General features: G+C 37.8%; 1 protein-coding gene across 2 annotated transcripts; it reads left to right on the top strand.

Moving 5' to 3' along the window:
* Positions 1 to 2,507: 2,507 nt before the first annotated feature.
* LOC126754540 (tektin-4) lies at positions 2,508 to 5,205 on the top strand. Of its 2 annotated transcripts, none has more exons than XM_050466617.1 (7): positions 2,508 to 2,655; positions 2,721 to 2,795; positions 2,850 to 3,124; positions 3,192 to 3,418; positions 3,837 to 4,131; positions 4,189 to 4,411; positions 4,715 to 5,205. In XM_050466617.1, exons 1-7 carry the CDS (start codon positions 2,608 to 2,610, stop codon positions 5,090 to 5,092), a joined length of 1,521 nt encoding a protein of 506 aa, XP_050322574.1. In that variant the 5' UTR covers positions 2,508 to 2,607; the 3' UTR covers positions 5,093 to 5,205. The 2 variants fall into 2 exon arrangements, with proteins under 2 accessions (XP_050322574.1, XP_050322573.1); XM_050466616.1 differs by having other exon boundaries at positions 2,718 to 2,795.
* Positions 5,206 to 11,487: the final 6,282 nt, after the last annotated feature.

The raw sequence follows: 11,487 nt of genomic DNA, 5'->3' as shown, positions 1-11,487 counted from the left end.
TCTGGAAAAGTACTAAATATTTTAAAAGTCCAGCATGCCACGTTGCGCCATTAAAAATTAATAGTAATACATAGGCAACTGATAAAGCAAATGCCTTCGCAACATATCTCTGAAGCTGAAACTTCTCGTTCAAATAAGAGTAGTGAAAATGCGTTCCTTAGTAATGTTCAACCAGATCATGTAACAATTCGGGAATCTCTATTTGTGAACTCAAGAACGTAACTAAAAGGCTTAAAATTAAAAATGACCGGATCGGATGTTACAACATATAAATTGTTAAAGCAATTACCAAACAAAAAATGTTTAAAACACACTTAACTTTTCAATTCATCAATAAGTTTGACACATTTTCCAAATCTGTGGGATGTTGCTGAAGTTATCATGGTTTCTATACTTGGTAACGATCGTTATATAGTCGCGTCTTATTGACCGATTTCACTACTTCGACAAATCTCAAACTTTTTGAAAAATTAATACTCCAAAGACTAAAATTTATCATCGCTGAAAAGCAATTACTCCCATCGCATCAGTTCGGCTTCAGAAACAATACAATAGAACAAATTCATTGAATAACATCTAAAATAGAAAACACCCAGGAAGAGGGAAAAGTGTGCTCAGCGGTATCCTTTGACGTTGCGTAGACGTACGGTAAGGTGAATTGTACTCTTCTACAAGTATAATCGTATGTCATCTCGAGCAGGTACCGCTCGAGGGAAGTATTGTAGGATCTCTATTGTTTATTCTGTTTACTAGAATTTACCGTTAATACCAAACAGTATGAATGCCACTTTTGGTGATGATAAGCTAATATTAAGCATCGAAAAAACAGGAGAACATCTGCAACATACAATCTGCTCCGTACTTAAATCGAGAATAAAACTAAACGGTGTCAAGTCAGCAAAAGAATCACTTATTACTCTATAAGTACATATTTTTGATGTCTGCATACCATACTCCAATATTGCTAAATGTCTTGACATAACACTCGATGCTAAATTACGCTGGAAGGAACGCTTTAAGATGAAAAGCTTGAACTTAACAAAATATTGTTAAAAATAAAATAGTTATTTGGTTTTGGTACTTTGGCCTTCCGCCTTTTGAATTTCGCGGCTATGTTTAAAGCGCTACAGAGCTCGTATCTGACAATACTATACATCTTTGAAAGGTCTTGACATAACATCCAAACGACGCTATGCATGAATAGTTTGGATATTGCGTTCAACAGTTATAGACGTGTAAACATGGAGTTCACTAACGCCGAAATTCACGCTATTCTTAAAGTTTTCTTCAAACTGCGGAGAAATGGTTTCGACGATTCAGAGCAGGTGAAAACGACACCATGGGTAAGCCAGCCGGCGGAAGACCTGTGACGATGAATACCGATCAAATCATGGAAACTATCTGCAGAAGGCTGGATACACAAAAAAGCTTGATGTTTGAGTGCCGCATGATTTAACGCAAACCGGACCGAATCAACGCCTACGAAATGCTGCTGAAACGGAACGAACTCGACCCATTTTTGAAGCGGATGGTAATTGCGACGAAAAATGGATCACATACGACAATATCGAGTCAAAACGGTCATGGTCGAAGGCCGGTGAATCGTCACAAGCAGTGGCCAACCTGGGATTGACGGCCAGGATTTGGTGGGATTGGAAGTTAATCATCCACTATGAGCTGCTCCCATATGGCCAGACACTTAATTCTACCATCTACTGCGAATAACTGGACCGCTTTCTGGACAGAAGCGTACAGAATTGGACAACAGGAAGGGTGTAGTGTTCCGCCAGGACAACGCCAGACCACACACTTCGTTGATGACTCGTCAGAAGCTACAGGAGCTCGGATGAGAGGTTTTATCGCATCCACCATATAGCCCGGACATAGCGCCAAGTGATTACCACCTGTTCCTGTCCATGGCGAACGCCCTTGTTGGTGTAAAGTTGAACTCAACAGAGGCTTGTGAAAAGCGGCTGTCCGAGTTCTTCGCAAATAAGGAGGGGGCTTCTACGAGGGGATTATTATGAAGTTGCCGTCTAGATGGCAACAGATTATCGAACGAAATGGCGCATATTTGAACTAAATCTGATTACTGTAACACTTTTTAAAGCATTGAATAAAGAGAAAAAAAGCGGAGGGGAAAGATTTAAGAAGAAATAAGATTTCTGGCAGAGGCCCAGTTCAAAAGACCTAATGAACATGTGAATGAGGTAGCGAGAAGTCTCTGTTTAGACCGACATATGTATGTATACATATGTAGCTCTCTAGTCGTTTATGTCCAAAAATTCACATAATTTAGTTGGTAGTTAGAATACCAAGAAATTCAAGAAATTTAGGAATTAATTTCTTTGTAAACTTTGTAAGCTATTAAAGCCAAACCGCTCGTTAGTTTATAAAACTAGTTATATGTAGTGCTATCAAACAAAGTTATCGTTGCTATCAAACATAGTTATCGCGTTGAAATTGCTTGGTTACGAAATGAAAAAAAATGTTTAGAGTGTCAAAACAATTCTTCATAAAGAAAAAAATTTATGTCTAAGTGAAATTAAAAATTTATTCGTTTTATTTGTATATAAGTGTACACAGCTTTTTATATTAGAATTCAAAATGGAAGCTGACCCTTGCAATACTCAATTTGTTGAGCAGGTGGATAATGTATGTTTAGCTATGAACGCAACGCTTTTTTTGTCACTTTCTTGACCATTTAATATTTTAAGAAGCTAACCTTAAACGATGAGTGTGAACGAATGGATACAGTTAAGCAGCTGCCAGAAAATAAGGAATTGAACATAGCCGTAAGTTAAATTGAAGAGGAAGATAAGTTCTTATATAAACTCCTACTTTTATAGCTGTCAATCAATCCAAAGGCAGACGAGTTTGAGAATCCTCCATGCTATATTCCACAGCCGGGCGATGAGCTTCCTTCTAAAGATCTACTCAAACCGATGGGTCCCATAGGCCCATGGGCTACAGGAAAAGTGGATTGGAGTCCCATGGCTGGTTTAACAGGCACACGTCCGGTTGTAGACCGTTATTCAATAACTAGATTCAGTCCTAATGAATGGCGTGCAAAAAATAAGGAGACTTTACAAAAAACCAATGATATTTTCGATAAAGCTATCAAGTATTTCTCATTAAATAAATATATATGTATGTATATCCCATTAAAATTTTCTTTTAAACACTAACAGAAACCAGTATAGTTCGAAAACTGCATTTATGCGTATCAGTGCGATGGTCGAGAAGACACAGGCGGAAACAACGAAAAATTTGAAACAACGCGGCCAACTTGTAGGAAAGTGGAAGACTACTTTGGAAACAGCTATAAAAAATATGGCAGATGAAATTAGTACTTTGGAAGAGGAACGAATTCGATTAAAAAAATCATTAGTTATTTTGGGTGTTCCTGAATCGATAGGCAAGTTCTGCATTAAAGTAGTGAGAAATTTAGCGGTTTACTATTTGAAATATTGTAATAAAATTCAATTCACATATAACATCGATCCTTCGTATACCACCTTTTATCTAATATAATGCATTTTGTTCCACATCTTCTACTGTTATTTATATTATTAACACAACTTACCATCGTTACAAACATTCTACTACGTATTTCGATTTACAACCAATAATTCATATGCGAGACATTTATTATTTAAATATGTCTAACACCGCAAAATATTTTGCACATCTTTACTTCATACAATTTAAGGACCAAGGTTAAAGTTTACCCCATTTTTTAGTTTGAAAATTTAAAAATCTTTATTTTTTAAAGCACTAGTTTTTTGGTTCAAATATGCTAAGCTTAATAATGTTGAATATTTACGGTATTTTAGCTAAAGAGTGTATAGAGAAGCGTGCAGGACGACCCGATACGGAATTGGTTAGAGACACGCCTGAGGAAGAGCTTATTAATGAATTGGCGCTTATTGCCGAGATACGTCAACAGCTTAAAAAAACATTGGAAGATTTTGAACAACAGCAGGTAGAAAATCGTACGGCAAGACAACGCCTTGAATATGATTGGAGCGACAAAAAAGAGGCTTATGAAATCGATACAATTAATGTGGGACTTAATAACTTTTCAAAAACAATAATGTTTCGTCCTGGGGCAATTCGCCAGCCACCTGAGTGAGTATACTAATAAAATGAGTATAAAAAATATGTGTATATGAGCACTTTTTTCAGGCAAGCATCCGAACAATACTGGGAGCATTTCAGTAAAGAAACATTGGAGGAATGTGAAAAGTGTCGACAAAAATCTATTAAACTACGACAAACACTCAATTCAATCTTGATGAATGCTGCTCGTGATATACGCAATCAGGCTGATGTAGTAGAACGTGCTTTTATTGCCCGCATAAATTGCACTCAAGAAAATCTACAACGATTTGAAAATGAGCTGCGCGATGTAAGCATATTTACCATAACACTAATTACACTAGTTTACAGTCATTTTGCGATGCTAAGATATTAGAGGCTTGTTACTTGCTAATTTTGGTGATAAAATTACAGTAAAAATGTTCTAATACGTAGAATTTTTGTGTTGCTGTACGTAATAGAAAGTTTGTTAACTCAAATTCGTTATCAAATACCTCTCAGACCTCTTATCACATCAGTCGCAAAGTTTTCCTTCAGCTTTTTAGTGTTATTATCTATTATTACTTATTATATTGATTTCTAATGTTTGTTTTCTCTCCAAAAAAACATCCAGTGCCTCCAAAAGCTGGCTGATACTGAGACACGTATTGTTCAATTACATCGTGCAGTTCGTAGCTTTGATGCAGCTATGAAGGTGGCTCAAACTCGCATGGATAATCGTAGCTTCAGGCCTAATGTTGAAAATTGTCGTGATTTTGCGCAGCAAGATCTCATCGACGAGGTGGCAACAATACAAAGCGGCGTCACATCCATGTTGTCTGAGTTGGATGCAGCAGAAACTATCAAAACTGGCCTTATGCAAACACGTAGCATTCTGGAACGGGAAATCATGTTGAAACGGCGAACATTGTGGTTAGATCGAGACCGCTGCATGTTACTACGCTCCCACTATCCATCAGCAAGTGCGTTAAGTGGATTCGCCAGCATGTAAATTATGAAAGATAAAAACTACATTGTATGTAATAAGAAATATACATATTTGACCATGAACAAAACTCCTAATGTTAAAATTAATAAAACATGTGGATATCTTATTATCGGTAATCAGCATTAGAAGCTGTGTTTAAGTTGAATTTGAGTCTTTCGAGACCGCTTAAAATTTCGTTCGTAATGAAAATCTAAGTGGTAAAACCGTTTTTTGGTGAATTATTTATAAATCAAAGTAAGTGTAAAGGGTAAATTCTGAAATCAATCGATAGCTTTGGTATAATGGTAAGAATTGCGCCCTTACACTACTCGGAACCAAATTTAGATCCCTCCTCCCACTAAAATTACAATAGTCTTTTGAAATTTCGGTCAATTATTGGCAGGCAATGGCCAACCTCACAGAGTGTACAATGTCTGCCATGCAAACCCTTTTAACTTTGGTAAAACCTTTCTTGTTCTTTTGTTTGTCGTTAAGGCAAACTGTAGCAGGATAATACTGAAGTTAATCATATAAAGATAATTAATTATTAATTAGGGAATTTAATTCTGGGATGTTTAAAATCAAATAACCCCTTATTGTCTGTATAGGACCCTATAAAATCAGATCAGCATGAAGAGCTGAGTCGAATCAGCTATGTCCTTCTCTCCGTCTGTTTGTGTGTATATCTTAATGATACCGCTATGAGATTTTCCGCACGCTCTTTTCTCTACAAGAAGCTGCTGATTTGTCGGAAGCCGATATCAGCATACAGCTGGCATACAATCGATCAAATAAAGTCCTTCTATATAAAACTTTTCCAATTGACGAGTAATTTTCATAAAATTTGACATATGGTATACATACATTATAATCTCCAAAGAAATTCTACATATTGAACTACCATAGCATATAGCTACCATCCAAACTGACCAATCAAAATGAAGTTATTGTAAAAAACTTTTCAATTTTTAAGGAGTCTTATACATAACTTTATGCAACCAAAGTTAACGCTTTTTTTGTTTCATTCACTAGTCTTGAAATTTCGTCTAAATAATTCCCGAAACGAGGTTTGAGCTCTAAACAGACATTAATAATATTTAAAATTTTCTATAATTTATTTATCTATGCTAATAAATAAGTAAGTGGTTGCATTATTACAATCTATTGACGCGTCGGTATGTCTTTTGCGCCTCAAACTAGACAAATGTAATTTTTGTTTCAAATCGCTTGCTTTATGCAGCCCAATGAACATTCACCGCTGATTAGAATAAATTACAGTTTGTATGATCGAAAAATTTAATACAAACCTGACGAAGAGGACTAGGCCTCGGTGATGTGTGGGCGGTGGCGATTGCTTTGGATATTCATCAATATCACAAGAGTTAATCGGTAGCGCATGCGCCCGGGAGCTGTCAATTTGCCAAACATTCACCGCAGAGTGCAACACTGGACACACACACATACAGACTCGGCTCATGCATACATTAGGCAACTAGCTATTAAAGCTTGAATGCATGAAAATGCTAGTTGTTGGTGGAAAGCAGGCAGCAAATGGTGCCATACTCGTGTGCCAGGCGAACATTTCGGTGAATGGCTGAAATTATTGGCAACTCTTAACGGTTATGCGGCAGCTTTCCACAAAGACTACGGTCCGCAAGAGCTAAAACAAAAACATCTAAAAACGACAACGACTTCGAGCGGCGACCGCGCGAGCACCGAATGTTGGTTCGGTCCAGGGACCGGCATTTATTAGCAGTTGAATGGCAAAATGGCTTATGGCCAGTTTCGGCGCAGTTTCAGAGCAATTGGCAGGCGGCAATAACCGCAAAAAACTCAATAAATGCAACAGGCACTGACAACTAGCAGTGGTAAATATTGCAACAACAACAGCAACAGCGACAAAAGAACTTAAAGAAGAACAAAAACTTAACCAGAGCAAAAACGCCAGTTGCCACTGTCACAAAAGACACAACTAAATGCGAGTATCTAACAGATACTTATATGTATTTAGGTGCGGTGTCGTTGCCTGCCTGCCTGCCTGCCGCCTGCCAATTGCGAACGGCCGACCATCAAATGTACGAGGGCGGTCCGATAGCTCTTGTCTTTACCGGCCGATAGCGTCACTATCGTGAGAGCAACTCTCACATATTGCATTCAAAATGGCAAACGAATCTCATTCGGAGAATATTTTTGACCGCGATTTGAAGAGATACTATCCACGGCTCTTAGAGAAATAGGAAAAAAAACAGTATCACAGTCGGTGATTCGATTTTTGGTTTTGGGTGGGAAATAGTAGATGAATCAAATAGTTTGGAAGTTGTATAGACAAAAGTCTACTATCTCGTATTGGCAATTCGCAAGACTTCTTGCATCTTTTATGACCGTCGTCGAAACATAGATTCTCTGGTATATACTAGAGGCAAAGAAGCAGTCAAAAATGATGAATTCACTCGGCGAACCTGAGCTGAAGAACGCGAAGACTATTCTATCGTCCGGAAAGGTGTTGACTAATTTTTGGAATTCCCAAGATATAGTCTACAACGACTACCTTGAGATGAGATTCAGAAAACGATCCACGGGTTCTACTAAGTTAACCTTTTGGGTCGATTCGATAGCGAATTGTAGAAAAAGAGATCCCTTTGGCAAAATTGGCAAAATTTGTCGAGTTAGACTTCGAATCAATGCCTATCCAGAGTATTCTCCAAATATAGCCCCGTGTAACTTCTTTTTGTTTCAAAACTTGATAAAGTCAAGCTATAGATGGGATCATCGTTAGATAAACGGAAAATTTATTCTTCGGGAGGGCTAAAGAAATTTTCGCATCGCTGGGTCAAGTGGATCGAGTTAAAAAAAAGGCTATGTGGAGAACTAAATCGATGTTTATCCAAATTTCTTTTCTTTTGTAGCCTAAGTACATGTAGGGCCGCCCTCGTATATGTCACAAGCATGGCATGGCTGGCAAGCAACACAAAAATAACAACAAATTGCAGTTTTTCCATGCCCCATCTTGCACGCTGCAATGTCGATTGTTGTGTCGATTGCTGCTACACAACAACAACGCTACAAAGCGCTTACTATGTGTGCAGCAGCAGCTGTTGCAGCTTTCGTGCCACACCAAACCATTTTGCGCCGCTGCCACGCCGTTTCTTCCGCTTCCTTGTGCACACGGCTGCTTTAATACAGTTATGCTTTAGCTGTAATCCCTTACAGCTCTAAATTGGCTGGCTGGTTGGTTGGCTGCGCGGCTAACTGACTAAGTTGGCTTCGCGGTTTTTGTTTTGCTGGCATATCGGCAAATGTCAAATGCAATTGTCTGTCCGCTCGCCAGCGTGGTACAGCCGCACCACCAGCACCGCCATCGCCTTTGCTGTTGAACCGCCAACCAACTACTCAGCCAGTTAGCCAGCCATGTTTCGGGTCTTTTGCTTCCTTCGAGACTGTTGGCCCGCGTTCGCCGCGCGGCTGATCTGGTCTAACTCGATTAAGGCTGGATTGGGTGGATCTTGCAGTAGCCTAATGCATTTTGTGGCTTATTTTTGCTGATAGTCTCTTTTGTTTGTCTTTTGATTTCTCATTTTGGCTGCTTGAGTTTTATTTTTCATGGCTTTTTCATCTTGTAGATTTTGAAATTGCGCGCTTAATTTCATTTCAAGATTGGCAGTTCTTTAAGGTGTGTTCATCCAAGCAGCTGAGTTGCAAGCGTACATTCATTCGTACACATATGTAATGTGTAGCAGTGGTTGCTTCAGGTGACCAACTCATGGTTTGTGAAGACAACGGAAATATGGCAGGCAGCTGCGGTGCCTTTTCAGTTGCCGTTTGAATGAGTTAAATTGAATATTTTTGTCTAAATGTGTATGTGTGTGTCTGTATTGTATCTAGTAGGTTGTAGTTTTGTATTCGAGATTTAAATGTCAAAGTTTAAGGCGCAGCTGAGAAGATGACAAATTGAACGAGAATTGAGAGCGGCTCCTAGGATAGTGTAGGTGTTGCTACAAATTTGTTGAAAGTCTCCATTCGAGTTGTTTTAAATCATTTTTTAATTTATCTGTACATTACAGAAGTAGATATATGTAAAGGTGTGAATAACGGGATTTTTTAGCTATCTTGTTCATACACATATTATATCAAGTTATTATTATAAAGAATCAACCCACTCTGGAAAATAAATGGGTATAAAACTGGATATATTGAATCCATAGTTTATGAATTCAAAGTAATCCTTCTTAGTATTTATTCTGTATAACTTTGGACTGCAATATAACAGGATGTACAAATAATCTCCTATTCAGCGAAATTCCCTTTAAATGCAACTCCGAGTTCAAATAAACTCTTACTAGTTTCCGGAGCTGTACAAATGAAGTAATCCGACAGCAATATGATGCTTCTTTTTCCTTTTCTTCTTCCTCGCATAAAAATATAATGATTATCACCTTCCCAATTCCTTACCATTTTACTTTCAACGCGTTAATTGTTTTCCAGTCGGCAGCTTTCTATAATATTTACTAGACTAACCGATCTACCAATCAAACTCGATCACTAACACTGGGTTTAGGTCACTAAGGGTGATATCTGCCGAAATGCTACATGATTGTGCTGAATGAATGTACAATCCTGATAATTCTGGATATATCAGTAGTTACGTTCGAGCTAAAGTGTATCGATCGGCTGGCTCTACTAAACAGAACTTCAAAGTATTTCACTGACCTACGTATAATTTACCTTTCCGTTTATCACAGAATGAGCACACTTATAAAAAAGTTAAGATTAATATTCTTAATAGCCACCAAAATTTCCAAAATTTATCTCTCATATGATCAAATAATGCTACATCCTAACAGGTATGGTTCTCATACCAACCATAGTTATATAAATTATGGATCGTAAACGACCTCTATGCTCACCCAAGCATATTTGGCACCATATTGCCATAATTATTGATTTAATGAACTGCTTCTGTCAGACTTCTGGGTTTTGTTTTGTACACATCTTGCTTGACAAAAAAGATTTCAGCAGTCAGGTCAGATTACCACGGTTGCCAGCAAAGGGTAGAGTTTCTTGATATTAACTTGTTTTCAAATTTTTGTTGGAGCTCCGAAGTAACCGGTCTGGTTACTTCATTTTGCTGTAACCAAACTCTATTGAAAGAGATACGTCTTCAACATCTTTGAGTAACGGTACCCATTGACAGTTACTGTTACATCGTTTTCTTCAAACAAGTACAAGTATTGCCCGGTAATACAATTTGGTGAGACTACACACCACATTTTGGCAAAATTCCAGGCGAACAGGCAAATGTGGAGAGTGTAACCGGTTTTTGTTTGAACTTTGTGCAGAAACAGATTTAAGTCGTCATGAATTATCTGCTGTAATGACCGCCTGTTAAATCTTGGATTTGCCTTTTTCTTGAACACGAAGAAACGGATCACAATGGTACGATATTCTTGTGATACTTCCAGATTCGGCAAACATGTTTACCAACCCTCTAATGGCCCATTTACTCAGAAAAGTGCAGCCAAAATCTCGTCTGAATTTCCTGAACTTCTGCACTACCCAGGCTCTAAAAGTGAAATTTTCAATTTTTACTATGTCTGCATAATGCACCATCTTATACTGCATTGGTTATTCCTGATTATTTCGCCACATTTTCAACTAATTTCTTGCCGCAACCACCGCATTCGCCTGATTTACCTTCTTGTAACTTTTGGCTTTTCAGCAAATTCACATGACCACTCCGAGGACACCGTTTTGTCTCGATTGAAGATATAAAAGTTGAATCGAAGAAGCCTCTAATGGCCATCACGACGGAGAAATTTTCCAAGTGCTTTGATGACTGGAAAATTTCTTTGGCATAACTGTATTGCAGCGGGAGGGGATTACTTTGAAGGAAATGAAATTGACAAAATTTAACTTTCAATTTAATCCCAGGTATTCTTATACTATACCTTATAGGGTCTTGACTAACTTAATGTACCCATTTTAGGGTATTACAATTGATTGGGAAGTACTTCGAAAGAGCCAATTTTAAGTATGCCAGCATACAAATTAACTATGAAAGATCCAGAGAATCAAGAAAAATAAAAAACCGAAACCTTCTTCCTTACAGGGGTTTTATTCTGTATCTCAAAATACCACAAACTTGAAGAAATTCAGTGAAACCTTTATTGTGCTTTTTCTAGATTCCATCTTGTTACTATATCGAAGTCTCCGCCAAACGGTGGATCGAGTCCTCAAATTCGATCAAGTCGAGTAAAAAGACCTTTTTACTTTTCACAGCATATGGTTTCGGCTCAAGTTGGATTCTCGTAAAAATTATATTATAAGAGATAGTGTTTGAATGAGAGACAGTCAGCTCTTCTAAACTCTGTGTAATCATTAGATATCAACAAACCCTGAGTTTGAGTTCGATTTTAACTATA

This window comes from Bactrocera neohumeralis, chromosome 4 (assembly GCF_024586455.1).
Source record: "Bactrocera neohumeralis isolate Rockhampton chromosome 4, APGP_CSIRO_Bneo_wtdbg2-racon-allhic-juicebox.fasta_v2, whole genome shotgun sequence".
Taxonomy (NCBI): Eukaryota; Metazoa; Arthropoda; class Insecta; order Diptera; family Tephritidae; genus Bactrocera; species Bactrocera neohumeralis.
The sequence above is the reverse complement of the archived record's forward strand: the minus strand, read 5'-3'. Positions and strand labels throughout refer to the sequence as shown.